Genomic DNA, 23,029 nt, shown 5'->3' on the forward strand with positions numbered 1-23,029 from the left:
GGAAACAGGATGAAATGGTTTATTCAGAACTATAAAACACATTTTCCTAATTAGATTTCAATTGTATAAATAATGTAAATCAAATGTTTAGAACTTGAATCTCTATGGGAGGCAACTATCTTTTTTTCCTTTTATCATTCTTTATAGCTGACAAAGCTTTAGTTACATATATTCTTCTGAACACTGAGGAAAAGGTCTCCTTTGCCCCTTCTCAGTCTGAAAGAGAAGGAGAACGAACAGACCTGCCGCTGGCGGGGCTGGAGAAAGTGAAAGGCTCCTTGTCCTTTTCTTTGCTATCATGCTTATGCTTGTGCTTATGCTTATGTTTGTGCTTCTTCTTCTTTTTCTTGTGCTCATGGTGATGGTGGTGATGGTGGTCGCTGTGTTTGGAGGACGTAGATTCTTTAGTAAATACTGAGAGTGGAGCTGCTGCAACTGGATGCATACTCATCTCCAAAGGTGATTGTTCTTTACCTTCAAGATTAAAAACACCCAAATGAATTCCTGTTAATAACAAGGAAAGTGAAATGAAAGTAAGAGGGAGTTGGTGACAGTACAGAAAAGACAATGGATTCCCAAGTGTTTATATCACTTCCATGAAAAAAATCAGGAATGGGAGAAGTATCCAAGTAAGACATCCAATTAGTTACACAAAGGTAAGTTTTCAGCATTGTGACCAGGAAGTGAGTATTTCAATTCCTTGTAGTCTGTACAGATTATGATACATACCAGTGTGTTATCCAACCATCTTCTAAAAATTAATATTCAATATTTTAAAGTACTATGAAGTGACAATGACTAGATGTGTGTGTTACAGATTAAGACTGACATTGGTCAATGAAAACATAGCTCCTTAACCACAGTTCTGCTCTATGGTATTCGGGTGGGGGGGGAGATTAGCACTACAGGCATAGTTCGTTTCATTGCACTTTGCAGATACTGCGTTATTTACAAATGAAGGTTTGTGGCAACCCTGCCTCGAGCAAATCTATTGGAACCATTTTTCCACCAGCATTTGCTCACCTCTAGTCACTCTGTCACATTTTGGTAATTTTTGCAATATTTCAAAATACTTCCACCAGCAAAAAGATTATGACTTGCTGAAGGTTCAGATGATGGTTAGCATTGTTTAACTGAGGTATGTACATTCTTTTAGACACAACACTATTGCACACTTAGTAGACTACAGTATAGTATAAATATAACTTAGATGCAATGTCAAACCAAAAACTTCAGCATGTATTTTATCTCACCTAGAAATGGATCAAATGTCTTTGAAGGTTCTTTCCATTTCCAATGTTCTATCAGCCTAGGAATCTATAATAGTGAGTAGTTCTCAGACTCTAGTGTACGGGAATTTCTTGCTTCCTCCATACCCTACAATTCTTGGGCCATACCCAGAGAATTCTCTCTCTGTATTACTCTAGGTTAATGGCACTGCTTTACATGCAGCCAAGTAAGAAAAAAACTTAAGAATCATCTCAGGTGCCCTCCCTTCCAGATCTAGCTGCTTACCAAATCTTGTTTATTCTTACTTACAAGAATCTCTTTAATCTGCCTCTCTATCCCCCCTGCAACTGTACTAATTCAGACCACCTCATCTCATTTGGATCACAGTACTAGTCTCCTATGAACTGGTTTCTTTGCCTGAAGTGTCTTACACTTGAATCCACACTTTACATAGCTTCACAGCAGCGGTTCTCAAACAGGGGCAACTTTTCTCCCCAGGGGTTGTTTGACAATGTCTGGAGACGTTTTTGTTGTCACGATTAGGGTGGGATGGGGGGAGGAAGTGTTAGCCTGACTGTGCATAGAGGCTAGGGATGCTGCCAAACATTCAAAACACAGGACAGCCTCCTAGAGCAAAGAATTCTCATGGCCAAAAATGTCAACAGTGTTGAAGTTCAGAGGCCCTGCTGCATAGTTATCTTCCTAAAAACAAAGCTATCATGATTACTTGTTTAAAAACTCAGGTAGTTCTACTGGCAGAACAAAATCCTTAGACTTCAGTGCAGCAATTTCTGAAAAAAAATATATTTTTTATTCAGAGTAGTCAAAAAACCAAGCTTTTCACTAAAATGGACTTTAATGTAGTAGTTTCTTTTCCTTTTTAAAATGTAAATTCTCAGTGCTGATTTTGATCCAATCCGGCTCCAAGCCATGTTTTTACCAAAACAAGCATCACCATAGAAGTTTTCTAAAAATCACTTTCACCACTAATTTTAAGGACAGTTTACAATCTGTCTTGAATTTATCTTATCTTCCACTATTCCTTTCTATATATTCCAGACTAGCCCTTTCGTAACTCTGTGTATTTGTAAATGCTATTCCTACGCTTGGAACACCCTTCCCTTATTTCTTTTCTGACTTGCACATTCATTTACAAATATCAGGAACTACATGGGAACTGGAAAAACAGGGATAAACTGGACAGATCTCAGTTCTCCTGGAGCTTACAAAGTAGCAAAGAAGAACGAAATTGAATAAGTACTCCCGATTAATAAAAAGACAAAACACAGAGTGAAACTGGAGCACAACAGGAGACTTAAATTAGGGGGGCAGTGGGAATCAAAAACAAACTTCTCCAAGGAAGTTATGTTTAAACTGTAACCTAACGGAGGAGAAAGGAAAAGAAAAAAACATTTTAGGTTCTTATTAATTTAAAACAGCTTAAATGTCATTTTTGAGGGAAGTTTTCCCCAAACTGTCCAAAAACTTAGTTCCCACAACATAATACAGATGAGGAAATTAAGACACACAGAAATTAAGTGACTTGCCCAAGGTGGTACTGGCAAATCTGAGCTACGAAACCAAAGAGCCTGGACTCCAGAGTCTGTGGCCGCAGCCACTCTGCTCATCTGCACACGGCGTGGTGCACACTGTCGCACATCTTTTTATCTTGGGGTCTCTTTCATTAGACTCACAGCTCCTTGAGGACAGGGCATCATCTTTGTATGCCAGTGTATTGCACAGCATCTAGCATCCTCATACCTCCACCTCCCCAAAACTTGCTAAATGAATGAATGAATATAACAGAATTATGCAATTGTTGTGTTACTTTTTAAATAGGATGTCAGGTGAACTTAGTCAAACTAAATGCATTCTGAAGGTCACTGATTTTGAAGAGAGAGGAATAAAGTACAGAAACTATTACAGACCATTCATTAAACTGGTATGGACTACTGTACCTTCTTTGTGTCGGGCACTGTTCCAATATTTTAGAACAAGCTAATGTGTTACAGTTCCTGTTCGCAAGAATTATTCACATTTTACTACTGCAAAATTACTTTTTTTTTTTTTTTTTGCGGTACGCGGGCCTCTCACTGCTGTGGCCTCTCCCGTTGCGGAGCAACAGCCTCTGGACGCGCAGGCTCAGCGGCCATGGCTCACGGGTCCAGCTGCTCCGCGGCATGTGGGATCTTCCCGGACCGGGGCACAAACCCGTGTCCTCTGCATCGGCAGGCGGACTCTCAACCACTGCGCCACCAGCAAAGCCCAAAATTACATTTTTTATATTCATGATTTTTGGGTAAAGCTAACACTAACAGTAATGTAAAAAAAAAGGGAGGGGGCTTCTCTGGTGGCGCAGTGGTTGAGAGTCCGCCTGCCGATGCAGGGGACATGGGTTTGTGCCCCGGTCCGGGAGGATCCAACATGCCGCGGAGCAGCTGGGCCCGTGAGCCATGGCCGCTGAGCCTGAGCGTCCGGAGTCTGTGCTCCGCAACGGGAGAGGCCACAACAGTGAGAGGCCCGCGTACCGCAAAAAAAAAAAAAAAGAGAGAGAGAGATTATATATATAAGCTAGTTTGGGGACTCTATCTTTTGCAATAATTGGTGCCCAGATATTCTTCAGAAAAAGAAAAAATTTGAGAGATATCTGATTTATAGTTAAGTTAAATATGCCACTATATAATTTTAATTTATATTTTAAATGAACTATATAAATATATTCTCCATTCTATAAATATGGGAATATAGGTCCCTACCTAACAGAGTATAGCCAAGTGACAAGGAGAAGTAATAGAGCTTCATAAACAAATTCCTTTAACTCCTAACTCATTATTTAGTCAGTCTACATCAAGAGACTTTGCAGCTTTGCAATTGGCTGTCTGCACTACTGGGAGTCTGAGGTCCTTTTCTGCACCGAGAGAAGTTTCATCATCTAATCCTAAACACCGACTTGGATTGCAGAAAAGCCAACGATTATACTAGAAACTGTACTTCCCAGTAGAGGCAACTGGCAAGTATACAACTGAGTGTACTCTTTTCCAAGGAATACTAATAGCCCCTTCAAAAGTAAATTCAATCTCTTGTCTAGCAGTCTTACACTTCGCATTCAAGATATACTGATTAGAATTCTTGCATTTCTCTTGATTTGTATGAAGTCTATTAAGAAGACAATGGATTAGCTAGATCCAAGGATAAAGGTGTTAGAAACCAGGACTCCTAGGACAAATGGCTGATTCCAGGTCTGGCTAGAATATTTACAAGATGAGCCTGAAACATCTGGTATAATAATAGAAAGGAAGTTTAAAGCCTTCTCAAGAACTGAAGAGTCAAGAGTTCTCACCAATCGAAGCTGGGAAAATATGAATACTGATAATATTCTGTAATTGATGATAATTGATAATATTCTGTAATGGACTAGAACTAATTGATCACCATTGGAGGATGCTAGCCAAATTATTATTTTGAAAATTATTAAATACATAGAGAGAATCAAGTCTTTATCTTTCTTTTGCTATATGATCTATACCAATGGCTAACAGCAGGTGAGGGGCAAGTTAGCTTTATAGAAATAATCAGCTTATAAATAAAAACAGAAAGATGAATTAGAATATCACCATCTTGTAACCCTTAATGAATTAATGGATCCAGGCCTTGAACACCTTAGTGGCTAACCTCACAAAAAATCAACCAGACATTGTATGCTTCCAGATGGAAGAACACACTACCATCTATAACCCTGATTCCAATTAAGTTTCTAGATATAATTACAAATTTAAAGGAAATACAGAGGACTCTAACATGTTAATTACACCACAGGTATACAATTAGCAAAATACAGACTTGAAAACTACAGATCAAAACACTGGAGTTTATAACATTGTAAAGGGGAAAAAAGAATGGACTGGAAACTTTTAATTTTAAAAGATGTAAAGGATATATCAGCCAACTGCAATGTGTAGACCCTATGTGGACAGTGATTCAAACAAATAAATTGTTAAAAATTAAAATAAAAATAATGGCATTTATGATTCAACTGAAATGTAAACAGTGACTGTATATTTAATGATATGAAAAAACCATTTATTTTTTAAAGTACAAGAATATTACTGTGGTTATGACTTTTTAAAGTCCTTATCTTTTAGAGATACACACAAAATTACCTATGCATAAAATGATATGTGGGATTTGTTTCAAAATAATTCAGAAAGGTGGAAATGGGAAAGGGTATAGATAAAAAACACAGCTGACCATGAGCTGATTGATCATTTCTGCATCTGAGTAATGGATACATGGGGGTTCATTACACTAGTCTGACTACTTCACAGTTTTCTATAATAAAAGTGTTTTTTAAAAAGAAGTTAAGGCAAACTGGCACTATTCGTGAAAATGTTAAATGCTCATATTTTTTAAATTAGAAAGTTCATTTCTAGAAACATATCCCACAAACATGCTCATGCATAAGTGCAAAGAAATATATACAGAAATATTCATTAGAATAGTGTTTCTAACAACAGAACATCTAATAAAACCTAATGTTACCCTAGCATCACCACTAACCTTTAGCTCGTAAGTTTTTATTTATTATAGACAATATATATTTTTTATTTGTTTAATTTCTTTCCTGAACAATTTTTACCAGGTCTAATTCAAGGTGATAAGAAAGTACAATTTCCTACCCATGTGGACCTGTATAACAGTAAGATTTGGGACACATACAAGCTTACTTTCACACTAGCATAATGAGGTCAACTATAGAATCTCTATTGAGAAAAATGCGTACATTACCATCCCTGTGACACAATGCATAATCCCACATATCATTTTAGGGGTTTACAAGATGCCTGGGAACTTGAGGCCCACCCAAGGTTAGGTGCCACTCATTTTAAGGCTAATGAAAGCCCTTTTATAATTAAATCGCTTTGCTGTACACCTGAAACTAACACCGTAAATCAACTAAACTCCAATATAAAACAAAATTTTTAAAAAATTAAAAATAAAACTAATGAAAGAACTTTTAGTGACACAAAATATATGTCTCTATTGCAGATAGAAGATATACCAAGAAAAGGAGATAAAAATAATTCACAATATTATGATTTGCCTATTTCATGTTATAGGGAAAGAACAAAACATGTTCAGTTTTGTTGTTCTATCTAACATAAAATCTTTCCTAGAGACCTACTGAATTCACTATGGATAAGGGTTAGCTGCAGTCAATTTAACAAATGCAAAACAAACAGAAAGGGGTACTTAATACACACCTAAGGTGGAAGCTTTCGGGCCCATCTGATAAAAGTGCTGGTAACAGTGAGTAACCTGCTAATTCTATTAAATTTATCACACTAGGTATACATTTAAATTTAACACAAAACCTGCAGTTTCTATTAGGAAATGTGTGAAGTCTGTTCTTCAGTTTCTTTAGATCAAAAAAAGTAAAGTGTAGAATTATATCATTATAATTTAAAGAAAAAAATCAAAGTCTTTTTCATGTTAGACTTTCAAAAGAAAGAACTCTAGCTTTTTTTTTTTTTTTAAACAGATTTCTATACCAGAATAGTGCTTTTCTGACTTAGGCAAGAATTTGTCACATAGTACAGCAGCCCTGGCTAGGCAACTGCAGCAACTCTTCTTTTCTTCCCTACAGAAACCACCAGGGACTTCCCTCCGCTCCTCATCACTGCAATCCCCGCAGCAACCTGGGAGACAGACCAGCGGCCTCAGGCGCTGCAGCGGTGGGAGAGGAGAGGACGTGGTATGCTCAACCCATCACACCATGCGACCCACGCAGCCCTTTCTCCGGATTCCCTTCCTTAACTCAGGAGAAGGAGAAAGTTAAGCAATGAAGGAAAACATCCCTGCCGCTTCTCCTTTCTTACCCCAAATGGCTTAAGCTACCAAACACATATCATCCCTACCCTAAAATATGCCCCTCACTATCACATGCAAGGAAAGAGAAAACTGGTGGGGTGTTAGAAAGTAAACCACGACCTATCCTCTACTTAACAGTGTCCACCCCTTCCAGATGACATCTGCAACACATTCCAGTTCTCAACTGCCATCTGGCACGCTGGCTCTGAGGCAGCCATCTCAGACTTCATCTCAGCACATGAAAAAAACACCAGGGGTCTCAAACTCAAAAGTCTTCAACCTAAGGAGACAGCATAAATGAGTAAGCAGACTACCGGGTGCAAAAACAGAAGGAATCAATGGAATGGAAAGCACATCCCTGCCTAAGAGGGCCTCTCAGTTAACTCTTTTTTCAAGAGAATCTGTTAATCCAAATCTTTATTTGCAGTCTCTTCATTTTTAGTCAACTACTTCAAAAATTTTTGTAAGAATTCTATAGCCAAATAAAAGATGCCTCAGTTGGATAAGCTTCAATAAGGCCCCTCAAACCCACCTGTTAACTTTAATCTAGAATCCCTAGAGATTTAAGAGAGATCACAGCTTCCCTTACCACTATTCTATGCCTCTTCTCCAGAACCCCCAACTCTCAACCCCAGGCCAAGGTAGCTACCACAGTAGGAGACCCCAGCTTCTGTTCCTGTTTTACTGCCAACTTTACCTGGGTTAGGTTAAAGTTGTGCTTCCAACAGCCCAAAATATAGAGCTCTTAGTACCCTTTCTCTTAGAAATACTGTGACACACAGTGGTTAGGTTTGATACTTCTATTCTTCAGTATAGTATAAGTTAAAAAGGGTTTTTGTTGGCTAGTTCGGGAAAGCTACTTATCAAATATAACAATATGTCTATGGGAAAACTGTTTTTAGAATTCCAAAATAAATACATGTATAAATAAACTTTTGGAACACTATTGGTAAAACGAATGTTTTCTAAATTCTAATAATGACACTGTTGAATTTTAAGACTTGCTCAGTGGTCATAGAGTACTGGACAGCATAATTACATTTAAGGGAAATTACAAAGGCACATTAAAGAATATATTCAAAATTAAGTTTTATAGATCAGTCTATATAATATACTGGTATACAATTTACTTCGTGACATAAAAGGGCCCTACACTGAAGCAACCAAAGCTAAAATGTTAATGTTTTCCTATTCCCTACCACTACCCCTTTATCTCCTCTCCAGTCTTCCCATAAGATGCCATGAGAACTGTAAGACTGTAAAGAGATTCCAAAAAAAGTAAAAATGTAATTTTTAAAGCAATATGAAACAAAGGCACACTGGTGGGCACAAAAAGGTGTTAAGATTTGTTTCTATTCATATGTTAGCGTGCCATATCACTAGGATAAACCAAACAAACATACTCAGAATTTTTACTGGAACAAGAATTTATCTGACTGCTGGAATTTAGACAGAATTTACTTTTTTTTAAAGGCATGGAAGATAGGCAGAAGCATCACTCTCAAACTATATCAAGAGGTTTGAAATGCCCTACACTTCATAATTTTAAAAGATGTAGAAAACTTCCATGTCTGAAAAAGTTTTAATAAGTATAATGATAATAAAGCAAATTTACACCAAATCCCAAAACAAAAACAGAGAATACAAAATCGGGAAGGGCCGAGAAATGTCAAAATTCACTTATTAAAGTTAAGTGCTAAAGTCTCCAGCTGACTTCTTTCTGAAATATATTTTGTGAGAATCTGTTACAATAAATGCATAAAGCACACAAAGAGATACAAGCAACCAACAGTCTGGGGTCTCAATACCAAAATATTTTGAGGTGTTGCTTTTGTTCAGTCTCCTACTAACCACAGCTGATCCCTAAGCTCCTCAAATCATTAAACAGTTACTCTTTTGTTTATATGATAAAAACATGGTTTATATAAACAAAATCCATCAGCTGGAATTTTAAAGCCTGACTAATGACTTCTGGAAGAAGTATTCTTTAAAAATGATTTTGCTTATGTATCTTGTTTTTCACTCCCTGTCCCTCCAAAACTTGAAGACTGAATCTTTGTTCACCAGCATCACAAGTTTACTCTTTATTTGGATTATAGTCTTCTAAGCAAAAGAAGAACAGGGTAAGTAGAAGACAATGTACAATAGTAAAACAGGTAATAGCCACATCTGAACTGAATTATCTTTCATAAACTTAAGTCCAATTAGTATGAAATAAATTTAAAAGACAAAATATGTTAGTTTTCTAGGTATATATAGCATCAAGTTTTCATGATTGACCATGAATGACCAATTGTAAACCTGTCAGGGGGAGGCTGAGAGGGAAGTAAGTAGTTGATTTTTATATTTTATAAAAGTATGAAGGTATAGATTTCACACTTGCTACTGAGGCTGACATTTTTCATATTACAGTATTCTTAGAAAATGCACTGCAAGGAAAGATCAAAATGTTAATATAATGAGTATCTTTAAATGGCATTAAATAGGGGATGCTTTTTTTCTCTCCTTTCTACTTTTCTGTTATTTCAAAGTTTTATACAAGAGGAGTATATTACTTTTGAAATAGCAAAACGCCTAATTTAAAAGTCTTTAAGCCAAAGCAATATTAAGAAAGAAAAACGAAGCTGGAGGAATCAGGCTCTGTGACTTCAGGCCACACTTCAAAGCTATAGTCATCAAAACAGTATGGTACTGACACAAAAACAGAAACATAGACCAGTGGAACAGGATAGAAAGCCCAGAAACAAACCCGTGCACCTATGGTCAATTAATCTATGACAAATGAGGAAAGAATACACAATGGAGAAAAGACAGTCTCTTCAATAAGTGGTGCTAGAAAAACTGGACAGCTACATGTAAAAGAATGAAATCAGAACATTCTCTAACACCATATACAAAAATAAACTCAAAATGGATTAAAGACCTAAATGTAAGACTGGATACTATAAAACTCCTAGAAGAAAGCATAGGCAGAACACTCTTTGACATAAATCGTAGCAATATCTTTTTGGATCTGTCTCCTAGAGTAATGGAAATAAAAACAAAAACAAACAAATGGGACCTAATGAAACTTAAAAGCTTTTGCACAGCAAAGGAAACCATAAACAAAATGAAAAGACAACCTACAGATTGGGAGAAAATATCTGCAAACTATGAGACTGACAAGGGATTAAGTTCCAAAATACACAAACAGCTCATACAGCTCAATATCAAAAAAGTAAACAACCCAATCAAAAAATGGGCAGAAGATCTAAATAGGCACTTCCCCCAAGAAACATACAGATGGCCAACAGGCACATGAAAAGATGCTCAACATCACTAATTATTAGAGAAATGTAAATCAAAACTACAATGAGGTATCACTTCACTCCAGTCAGAATGGCCATCATCAAAAAGTCTACAAATAATAAATGCTGGAGGGTGTGGAGAAAAAGGAACCCTCCTACACTGCTGATAAGAATGTAAATTGGTGCAGCCACTAAGGAATATACTATGAACATTCCTTAGAAAACTAAAAATATCAAGTTACCATATGATCCAGCCATCCCACTCCTGGGCATTTATCCGGAGAAAAACATAATTCGAAAAGATACATGCACTCCAATATTCATAGTGGCACTATTTAAATACAATAGCCAAGACATGGAAGCAACCTAAATGACCAGTGACAGATGAATGGATAAAGAAGGTGTGGTGTATATATACAATGGAATACTGTATATATTCAGCCATAAAAAAGAATGAAATGATGCCATTTGCAGCAACATGGATGGACCTAGAGATTATCATACTAAGTGAAGGAGGCCAGACAGAGAAAGACAAATATCATATGATATTTGTTTATATGTGGAATCTAAAAAAAACAACAACAAATTAACTTACTTACAAAACAGAAATAGACCCACAAAGAAAACAAACTTATAGTTACCAAAGGGGAAAAGGGGGGAAGGCATAAATTAGGAGTTTGGGATTAACATATACACACTATTATACATAAAGTAAATAACCGGCAAGGACCTACTGTATAGCACAGGGAACTATACTCAATATTTTGTAATAACCTATAAGGGAAAAGAATCTGAAAAAGAATATATATATACATATGTATAACTGAATCACTGTGTTGTATATCAGAAACTAACACACTGTAAATCAACTACACTTCAATAAAAAATAATAATATATGTAGCTTACATTTGAAAAAAAAGTCTTTATGTCAGATAATATAGAGTCAATGTGTTACAAGAAAAGCAAGTCCTGAGATCTGTCGTTTTTAATGTATTCTTTAAGTTGATAAAGAAACTTTATGAAGTTAATAGATTCGTTCTTGAGCAAAATAACAACAGCAATGATAATAATAATTTCACCTGTTCCCTTTCGTGCAAGTTCCATATTCCATTGGGGTTTTGTGGTGGGTGTGCCATCAGAACCTGATGAGTGCTGGGGGATTAACGCAGATCGGGAGCTGGCTGGCCGATATTTGGAGAGCCCTAAAATGCCAAAGAAGAGCGAAAACAGAGATTTATTTCTTTGTTTCCCCAAAGAAGAAAACAGTCTGAAGGTTTTTATAAGTTAACCTTAAAGCCAGAATCAGTTCAACAGTAAAATTCCAATAATAAAAAGAATACTACTTTTTTAAAGTACTGAAGATCCCCCATTTGATTTACTTCTTTGCCATGGTTCCAATATACTTAAGTCTGAGAAAAATACACATTCAAGAAAGACAGTATACCTGACTAGACTGCTGAACATATAAATTGGAGTCTACATTCTGGGGCAGAACCATGTCATGTTTTTTATTATTTATGTGGAACTTTGCATATAGTAAAGCATGCCTGCTCCCCCCAAAACTTATTAATAAATTCTATTATAATATTTACTCAACAAATAGATCAAAATAATTTAGGGATTACAGAAGATATTTAAAACAGGAACGTTTTAATGGTATAATGTGAACAGCACTGTAGTTATCAGGAGACCCAGGTTCTAATTCCAAATTATCCACAAATTAGATATACAGTCCAGGTAAGACATTTATTTTTTTGTGCCTCAATTTCATTTGTCACATGGAAAAGTTCAAGGATTTGGGTCTAGCACTGAGTTGGCTATTACTTGGGTGTGTCATTTAGGGTAAATCATTTAATATCTCTCTGCTTAAATTTCCTTGTCTGTAAAATTCACAGAATAGATAAATAACTGTTAAGACCTCTTACAATTATAAAAGCCAAAGAATTCACGACCTGTCAGTTTTCAAAGATAATTAGGTTCACATTCTACCTGATGCCAGTTTTCTACTAGCTCATCCTAGATTACTAGATAGTAAAAAGTACCTTAGGTCTCACAAATAAAATTAAACAAAAAGCCAAACAAACAAAAAGCAGACCAAGGTAGGTAAGGGAGACTTGCACAAATACAGCATGTTAAAAAAAAAAAAAAGAAAAACACCTCATTCAAATGTAAAGATCATAAAATATAACCACAAGCAGCATGAAGTATAAATAGGATTTTCCAGTAAAAAGAAACAGGAACAGGACCTCCCGCACAAAAAAGAAAAATAGTCATATTCATAATAAAAGAAATGCATTATAAACTTAATGATCATTTTATAGTTAATAAATATCTTTTAAGTTATTACATTGACAATAAAATAGTACCATGAGATACAAAAATGATAAATATTAATGAATTACACCTATGGATCAAGATGGATGAATTTTGGCAGCAAAAGGTTGAGTGAAGAAGACCAAGTCATACTGAGCATCATACCATTTTCATATAATTCAAAAACTAAGGGCAAGTAAACATATAGATCATAATATATATATGTGGTATATTGTAAAGAAAAGCAACAGAATGATTAAGAAAAAGAAAAAAAAATTCAAGACAGTATTTACTTGTAATGCAAACACAGGTGAACAGAATCAGGGAAGAAGCATAAAGGGAATGGCCACGGCATGGAGTATAATATACATGTTAGGGTGGGTGGCAGGTTCACCGATATTTGTTTTATTACTGTATTTCACAACTTACATGCAAGTTACATCAAAGCTTTATTCCTGAAAATTTTAAAATGCTGATGACATGAACTAGGTATAATCTCTTCAAAGGGCATTATGGCAATAATATCAAGAGCTATGAAAATATTCTAAAGATAAGTATCTTACAATAAAGCTAAAAAATCACCAAAAATATATTTTGGGGAATTTATCCTAAGAGCATAATTTGACAAAAACAAAAGCTTTTGTATGAAGATATTCAGAGAGAATTATTTGCAAGAAATTAAAATTGGAAACAAATGCCTGCCCACAGGGAAATAATAAGGTAAATTCAATACTGCCTCAGGTAACATTTTCAAAAGAAATGATTATGATGTTTGAGAGATGCATGCAAAAATCTATGATATGATATAATATTATGTGGAGCAGGCAGTCAAGAAGAGAAAGTAGTTGTGTTACAGGCTGCATTTACTGTAGTCAAGAAGTTTTGTATATAATTATGGTTACATTATTTATAAAAAAACAAATTTAGTCTTTTATTTTGAGGTTAAGCCTACTACAAAAAACAAAACAAAAAAAAGAAATGAAAGCTATTGGAAGGAATCTGATGAATGGATTTTTGAAAAAACAAATCTAGAAGTAAGCCTAATATTTAAAAAGGACCATAATAAAGTAAAAATCAAATGAAATACTTTGAAAAACTCTATTCCTTTGCTGACATGTGTTATAATCTGATACAATCTAGTATTTTATACTGGCTACTTCTAAACTTTATAGTTGTTCTCTTCAAAATAAAGCAACACACCTTAAAATAGTGATATCGCGTGAACTTTCTCCATCAACCCAAGTGAATGCAATATATCTTACCTGGAGTTGACGGCCTTTCAAGCATGTTTAAATGATGGGAAATGAACGCCTGGCTATCATGAACAGTATCCATATCAATCTCCTCCTCATCTTGAGAGCTTGAAAACTAAAACACACACATATAAAACAAAGGAGCAAAAGAGCCATTATATCACTTTATGTTTGGATTTTTGCTCTTAAGAAAGGTAGCAGAAAGGCCACAGGATATACCCCCAAAAAATCTTAAAAGGAAAAGTAGTCTTTTTCTCAAAAAGTATTAAGAGAAAGAAAAGATTATTTGGTTCAGCCTCCAAAAGAAGCTGATTGGAAATTACAGGAAATATAATAGCAACTAAAATCTGTTCCTATGTTGTGGGAAGAAATAGTGAGCTGTGGTAGATTGTGCACACACAGTTCCTCCTCCAAACAGAGAAGAAGTATGTGACAATAGAAGTTTAACAATCGGCTGGAATGTCTTAGATGGACATTTGAGTTCTTTTATGGTTCAGTCTGTCCCAACTGTTCCTGCTAAGGAAAAACCATTGCAAGAATTCAAAAAGATTTACAAGAAGGTGAATATCCTACACTGTTAATACAGGTTTAACCTGTATTTCTTACTCTGATTTTGAGTTTGACTTTACTGCTATCCTCATTCTTCTCCAGTATTTGACCAGGTTCTAGTGGGGACCCCAGTGGTGTATCAGCCTTCCTCTTCACTCCCTGCTGATGAGCTGATATATTACATGATGCTTCCTTGGCAAGGTGATCATCTTCCTGTGGCAATATTCAAGATCAAAATTAGATTTCTGAAGACAAGTAGCTCATGTTATAGCTGAAAACTAATACCTATAGCAACCATGCAGATTAGAGCATGCCCAGTGCCTAAAAGTAATCAGCAATGGGCTTAAAATAAATCTCACCTTTTCCTATCTGCTGGTCTTTTTGGGGGGGAGAAGGGAGACAGTAAAGTGAACTTTTAAAGCTTTCCCCAAAGCATATATCTTTTGGTGTCATTTTCTTCTTTTATCCTAAAGACTCCAAGTATGAAAGTGGATAACTTAATATACATGGGCAAGAATTATAAACATCTTCATTTCCACTGGTTTCTAAATATTCAGATATAAAAGAGCTCTTTAATGAGACTCTTTTTTTTTCTATTAAAAGATGTGTCTTATTTCTTCATAACCCAAACTCTAGGATACATTTTAAATTTATAACAAGTAAGTATGGTTATATTTCAGAAAATCTAGGTGGATAAGTACTTTTAAATGACTATTACTAACTAGCATAAAGAGAAATTTGAGTTTTAAAGTGTCAAAACACCAGTAGGGAATTGCCAGGCAAGTAATCTGGTCTAAATATTGGTGAAAAATGAAGCTTCAAGTACTGGGGACATTTTGTCATCAATAAGAAAATCATTTCTGGAAAACTTTCTTTAAATTACAGTAAAATAATTGATATGACCCTAAAGGTCTTTCTACAAAAAGTCTGCTAATTTCATAATGCATAGTTGGAAATAAAAGCTTTTCTAAAAGCACACATACACATATATGTAAATTTAAAAATATAATGCATACTCTCCTCCCAAAATCAGATTACGCTTTTACCTGACCATTCATTGTTATTTATTTGATTCAATAAGCATTTTCCAGGCACCCTTCATATGTTTAGAATTGTGCTATTATGCAAAGTAGCAAAAAAAAAAGTCAAGGCCCTGTGTTCAAACAGCTTGCCATTACAATATATGGACAAGATAGGTTAATATGTAATAGGTTAAATATTCATTTCAGTATTCTACTACTCAAAGTAGAAATTCTATGCTCAAGTACAAAAAAATCATTGTCATCACAAAAAAAGAAGTAAATGGACTAGCAGCACATCATTTGTTATGTGCAGCTCTGTATCAATAGCTGTCAGTAGCACTTTACAAATTGTGAGTGCTAAACTAATGCCAGCTAGCAGTTTTCTAAATGGCACAAGAAGCTGTTAGTGGCTTTAAAATTCACCAGTTCAAAAGAAACAATTCTCTTCTTCAGAGCTCTACATAATAAAACTACACCTTCTATAACACATGTGATTCTTACAGGGTTCTGAAATCCAACTAGCTGTGTGTGACTATTTGGATTAATCGCAGCTTCTTGGTTGCCTGCTATGGCCTCTGGAATTATGGTTGGATTCAAGACAGCTTTTTTCTCTTTCAGATTAAGGACCAAGCCAAGTTCTGGCAAGGGTAAGCAGGAAGGTCTACTGAGGCCAAACAGTGTGAAGTACAAGTCCACAGCACCACACCGTAACCGCCAGTCATGTGAAGTACCTAGGAAGTAAATAACAGTAATAATAAAAAGTCAACATACACGTTTATCCATACATTTTTCAAATGCTCCAGAACCTGTACAGAGGGAAGGGATGAGAGGGTTATGATACCTAAAGGAGCCACCTATTGACCTAGGCCCCGATGGCAAACCCTCCACTCTAAAGACGCTTCTTATAACATGGGAACCTACAACTGCTACAGAAACAATAAATGTTCAAATGCAATCATGAATCTTACAACTGGAAATATTTTATTCTTTCATTCTTCCTACAAAATAAAAATTAGACACCTAGCATAAATCTAATGTTCCCAAAACAGTGTTTTTTCTGGCTCTAAATCCTCCTTTTATTTATTTATTTATTTTTTGCTATATGCGGGCCTCTCACTGCTGTGGCCTCTCCCGTTGCGGAGCACAGGCTCCGGACGCGCAGGCTCAGCAGCCATGGCTCACGGGCCCAACCGCTCCACGGCATGTGGGATCTTCCAGGACCGGGGCACGAACCCGAGTCCCCTGCATCGGCAGGCAGACTCTCAACCATTTAGGGCCGCCAGGGAAGCCCTAAATCCTCCTTTTAGTTCCTCCTCGTTGGTAACTGCTCCACATTCATTCATTCTCTGTTTATCTTGTCTGATTTTCTTCTTGAATAGCTTGTTAGGAAGACGGCACACCAAAAGCCTTCATGAACCCTACCACTGGAAACAAATTCTCCTAACCCTCAAATTTATTACTTTCAGGTTTTAAATACAGTAAGAAACCCTACAACTATTTGAAATAACACAATTCTAAACTTTGACTTATTTTAGAGAAGGAAACTATTTTGCTAAACACCTTCATATTTGTGTTGTTCTAGTAGGTATTTATTTTAAAAGACCAAAAAAACAAAAATAAGCAAACACCGGAGATGGCAACAGGTCATAAAACATGTATTAACCAGAAGAAAACTGCATCTGCAGAAATTCAGTTTAAAGTAGAGACACTTTCCAAGTTCTCTGATGAGTCTCAGTGTCTTCATCTCCAAAATAAGGGTTTTGGTCTCAGATTATACCTTACCCTATAGCAACAAAAGACCAGAGCACAGTGACCTCAGAACTCTTCCTCACTTGCCTTCTTTTCCCCAGTGGAACACTCCAGGTAGATACTGCCACCAAACAGAACTGTCAAGGTGAAATTATCATCTAGGTTTAGATAATTTCTATGGTTTCTAGGCAGAATCTAAAATGACTTAGAGAATTTAAAACATGTGAGAATAAGAAATATTCTTCTGGATGAGAAAAATAAACCATATAAATACTTAATTTTGGCCAAGAAATGTGGTTTCAAACGGGTACCGTAATGTTTTAAAAAGGAGAAACAAAAAGGAAAGAAGTTGCTACAGCAAACTTTAGACAGCATAAATATTAAGCTTTGTGGTTTTCAACAACAAATATGAGAATAAGTAAATACATTGTAAGCAAGTACGATTTTGATAAGATTTACTCTGACAGATAGGTAACTATTATATTAACTATGTGCAAAGAACATCCACATGGATTTATAATTTTAATTTACAGAGTTCTTACTATATACTACACACTTGCTTGGCAATATGCATGCCATTAAACAGCTATCAATCCCATTTGAGACATCTTCAGTTTTGCTACTGTGTGATAAGGTAACAGATACATAACACTGCTGGAAGCAAGAGAAAGAGGCAGGAGCTCGAGAAGTATGAGTTTTTATATCATAAAAACTACAGAGAAACCAGAAATCGGAAGAACAGTACAGAGTGAAGGTAAGGATTTTATACTGGAAATCCATTTCCTTCTCTGGAATATCCATATTTGGACACTTTAATGGACTGACATTGCCTAGTTTTTTGTAGGCACTCATTATTCTTCTCAAAGAATTTTACATATGTAAATGTTCCACAAAGGATAGGTATCAGATTCCTGGGCCTTTTATTACAAAGGCTGGAGGGGCTCAACCCTCTCAGGAAAGGGAGGGAATCCGGCCAGAGCAGCTAGCCCTGTATCTATCTATTTATTCATGGGTATAGCAAGAAAAGTGGTGAATCTCAGGCACTTTATCAGTAAAGAAGCTAGAATGGCTTAGGGTGCATTTACACTGGAATAAAACTTAACCTTGAAGAGCAGTATTGTCCAATTATGTCCACTGCAAATAATGATCCTGGAATCTTTATATAATGTAGATGACATTGAAACAAGTCAGGCAACTGAGTATGAATTACTAAAAGTTTCTTAAAAAATTAATTTTAAAAAGCAAGTAGATAATGTATATTTTGATGAGCTAGGGTGTTGTTTTGTTTTTTGAAAGTCAGCTAAGGATGGTTACGCAGCACAGTGAATGAAAGCTGCTAAAAGCACTGAACCTCTAGGATATGGTTTTTGTTACTTTTTATTTCTATGTGGGCTTTTTGGTTTTGGATTTGTAAAGGTTTTGGTAGACCTTCAATTTGTAGGGAGGAATGAGGATTATTCTTCTGTTCCTGGGGGAAGTCCTTTATTAAATGTTTTTTTTCCCACAAAAAACTGACTTATAAATATTACAATTTAAGGCTGATAAGAGGGAGCTAAAAAAATAAGCAGCGCTTCTGTTAAAATTATAAGACAGAAGAAAAATGAGAACATCATGTTTCAAAATCATGGCATAAAATCTTAAAATGGTTGTCACTTTATAGTGGAATATAGTCAGAAAAAACACTTCTGCTTACTTACTAGTCAGCTCTGTGATTTTGGGCAATTCAGCTGCCCAGGCCATAAAATGAGAACAATTAACTTAATCTTTAAAGTCCTCTCAGGTCTAAAACTCCATCATTTCAAATCAACCAATTCTATGGGAAATAAGCCCTGAAAGAGCTCCTGATTTCTACCCTCAGTGATAGCATTCTGAAGACCCTTCTTTAATCTTCTAGCTACCCCTCCCAACACAATCACTTATATGGCAAGGAATGCCCATATATATGGAAAAACAAGTCATTATTTTTTCCTCTCAGGTAAAAATGTTGTCCATTCTGGTCTCATTAGCAGTTATACTTTGGGACAAGCCCTGCTTACCTGAATCAGAAGAACAATGCTCAGTGTTGATGTTCTCTATTCAAATCAGAAAGTATCTAAAGACAAATCCTCCAAATAACAAATCTGATCTTAAAAAAGATCATCACTTCATTTTCTGAAGTAATTGATGTTAAAGCTGATCAAGCCAAAAAGCTGCTAAGAAGAAAGCTCACTTTAAACGCCACCATCTTCAGGACATTTTTCTTTTTTTGGCTGCACCCTGTGGCTTGTGGGATCCTAGTTCCCCAACCAGGGATCAAACCTGTGCCCCCTGCAGTGGAAGTGCAGAGTCCTAAGCATTGGACTGCCAGGGAATTCCCCAGGACATTTTTCAATAAACCCAGCACTCCTTACTGATGACAGAAGCTTAAAAATTTGTACAGCTAGGCCACACAAGTATGACTGCCATATGGTAGTTCTGTCCTGATCTTTCTGTCTATCTTACACTAAAGTAAAAAAACACAGCAAATTTCATATATATTCATGTGTACATTTACATATATAATTTCTGACAAAAAAATGAATTATGTCTAATAAAAATGTTTTAATTTTCTTCCACCATTCCTATTTCTAAGAGGAAGGGTTTGGGGGAGAGAGAAACAGAGGGGCGGAACTTTGAAATCTGATGTTAATATCAAAATTGTTTATTTTCTTATTCCGAAACCTGGCAAATCCTACCGAACTGAATTTTAAGTAGTCCTTCATTCTACCCTCTAGAGCGCAGCCTAAACTTTCAAACATTAAAAGTTATGATGTAAATAAACAGCCTTCAATGTTCTGAATAATTACATAAATGTTTTTATGTCATTCTTACAGTGAAGTGCCGAACAATGAAGAGCAGCTTGTGAGTAAGGGCTAAAATTTCCTTCATGATGATATAGTATCTCTTCAATGAATGCTTATTATCTTAAGGGGGAAAAAAAGCACTGTTAAGCAGGCAAGACCAGAGAAAGTAGTTACATTTTAAAATATAGTATTTTAGACATTGTGGGCCTTTTGGTCTCTGTTCAATTACTCAGCTCTGATGCTGTAGTGTAAAAGTTGCCATAGACAATACGTAAGCAAATGAGCAGGACTGTGTTCCAATAAAATTTTATTGGTGGATGCTGACATTTTAATTTCATAAAACTTTCAGGTGTCATGAGATACTATTAACATTTTTTCCAATCATTTAAAAATGCAAAAGCCATTCTTAACTTATGGGCTGTACAAAAACAGACGGTGGGTCAGATCTGGCCCTAGAGCCACTGTTAGCTGACCTCTACTCTAGATGACATATATACTTTGAAATCTGTAGAAATGAATTAGTACAAGGACATAAAAATTTACAACTGAAATTTACTGATGACCATGCTAATGAATAACATATTGATGGGACATCATCATGCAGCATTAATTTACTGCACACAGTTCCAAACACTTATCTGGCTGTCAGTTTATATGTAACTCTGTCAATATCAGCGCCAGTGGAGAATTTATTCTCAAACTGAAAATTTATTAAACATGATTTAAGGTCTACAGTATTACAAAAAATTTAGTCTAGTCCGGCGGCCATTTCTATAGAATGAGACACAGTTACAAATAAATACTGGAATTGCTGTAATAAATTTATTTGCCATGGAAAAATGATGTGTAATTATTTTAAACAAATTACTATATTATAATTAGTTAACATTTTTTATTACTGTGATTAAAATTTTGAATTTTGTACTTTATGTTCAGTAATTTGATTTGTGAATTTTATAAAGAATGACTTTACACCTGTTGCAGTTGTTATAACTGGGAAATAAACACTATACTGACTTAAAAAAAAGCACCAATAAAAATTTCTGATTCTTAGGTTTTTATTTTTTAAATGAATTTTTTAAATTACTGTCATGTTGAGCTATAATCCAGTACTTTACCTAAAAGCTACAAAAAGTAGTATCTCATATATTTTGAATTTTGAAACATTTTTCTTTGGGAAAGGAAAACGATTTCTTTCAGTGTGCAAAAAAATACATACGGCTAACAGAAGTCAGACAGGTCATAATTCCACCTGCTCCTCGCTGCCTAAAGGATAAAACACAAATTCCTGACGCCCTTTGCTTTTGGATCCTAATCTATCTTTCCAGATAACACTATTTTCCAAATACCCTTTCGGAACTCAAAGGTTTTACATATACTTAATTCTCTTACCTAAAATGTCTTTCTCCTGATAAACTCTTTTCCATTCCTCAAGAGCTGGCTCAAATATCACCACTCCATGAATAGTCCAGCATTCCAGGCAGGGCTCACGGTTCTGTTCTTCAGGTTACCAGGGTATTTTGCTCTTCTCTTTATTTTAGCAACTACCTGTTTGTATTATGGTCTATCTGTTCCTATGTCTCTCTTTCCATTATACTAAGTTAATGGAAAAGGCATCTTTGTATGCAAAAACATAGCACAGGGGCTTCCCTGGTGGCGCAGTGGTTGGGAGTCCGCCTGCCGATGCGGGGGATGCGGGTTCGTGCCCCCGTCCGGGAAGATCCCACATGCCGTGGAGCGGCTGGGCCCATGAGCCATGGCCGCTGAGCCTGCGCGTCCAGAACCTGTGCTCCGCAACGGGAGAGGCCACAGCAGTGAGAGGCCCGCGTACCGCACAAAAAAAACAAAAAACAAAAAACATAGCACAATGGCAAACAGGAGGTACTCAAGAAATAACTGATGAATAAATTAATCCATGAAACCCTTAAAAAGAATTGCCCCTGGACAATGTAATATTTTTAACTAAAAATAAAAGTATTTAAGATTTTTAAGCAATGAGGGATGAAGACTATATAATGTGAAAGATGTTTCTCTTTAAAAATGTGTTACTTTCTGTGGAGGATTATTACTTTAAAAGCTGTATGGGAACTATAAGGACATTTTTGGGGACAACTGAGGAAACCTGAATATGGGATATATATGATAATGGTATTGTGTATATGCAGGAGAATGTCCTTATTCTTAGGAATATATACTTAGTATTTTGGGGAAAGTATCATGAGGCAACTTATTTTCAAATGATTCAGAAAAAGAGGGTTTGTAACATATACACAGAGAGTGAAAAGAGAGAAAGTAAATATGGTAAAATGTTAACAGCTAGTTAACAGAGCTGAAAATATTCAATATATGGTTATTCTTTATACCATTTTTAAATTTTTTCTAAGCTTTGAAAATTTTAGAAACAAAATGGTGGGGAGAAAATGTTATATGGGAAAATTAAACCAGTGAATGAGTTAAGATATCTAATATGAGTATGCATGTGTACATACATCTATAGTTGTGTGTGTGTGTGTGTGTGTGTGTGTGTGTGTGTGTGTGTGTATTTTCACAGCAAAAACTGTTAGGAAGATACCTGAGTAGCGCCCAAAACTCAAGGATAAGTGGAGCTACCACACAGCAGGCAGAGTGCAGATACCAGGCAGTCCTGGCTTCTTGAGAGTAGAAGTATGAGAACCCTCCTTCTGGCACAGAGCCATTAAAATCCCCCCGGTACATTTCTAAAAAGAGTATTACTAATAGTCATTGAATGATATATCAATTTTTTAAAAAGCACAAATGTGATTTCTTAGTTCATCTTACTTTCAAACTAATTTCAATTTTCTAAATCCTGTTTCTATGTATCCTACCGCAATTAATCTCTTATTGAAAAGTTTCTGAAACCAGCTAAGCAAAGAAACTTTGATTCCTCAAGAGTACCTGATGACCATCTCATAAG

General features: G+C 35.7%; 1 protein-coding gene across 1 annotated transcript in view; it reads right to left on the reverse strand.

Moving 5' to 3' along the window:
* Window positions 1-211: 211 nt before the first annotated feature.
* TAF2 (TATA-box binding protein associated factor 2) overlaps window positions 212-23,029 on the reverse strand; it is an 80,381-nt gene continuing 57,563 nt past the window's right edge. The window contains exons 23-26 of the mRNA XM_065895117.1: window positions 16,025-16,254; window positions 13,962-14,067; window positions 11,466-11,588; window positions 212-474 (exon numbers count right to left, since the gene is read on the reverse strand). Coding sequence (XP_065751189.1) covers window positions 212-474; window positions 11,466-11,588; window positions 13,962-14,067; window positions 16,025-16,254 — 722 coding nt within the window. The remainder of the gene's footprint in view (window positions 475-11,465; window positions 11,589-13,961; window positions 14,068-16,024; window positions 16,255-23,029) is intronic.

This window comes from Phocoena phocoena, chromosome 17 (assembly GCF_963924675.1).
Source record: "Phocoena phocoena chromosome 17, mPhoPho1.1, whole genome shotgun sequence".
NCBI classification, from domain to species: domain Eukaryota; kingdom Metazoa; phylum Chordata; class Mammalia; order Artiodactyla; family Phocoenidae; genus Phocoena; species Phocoena phocoena.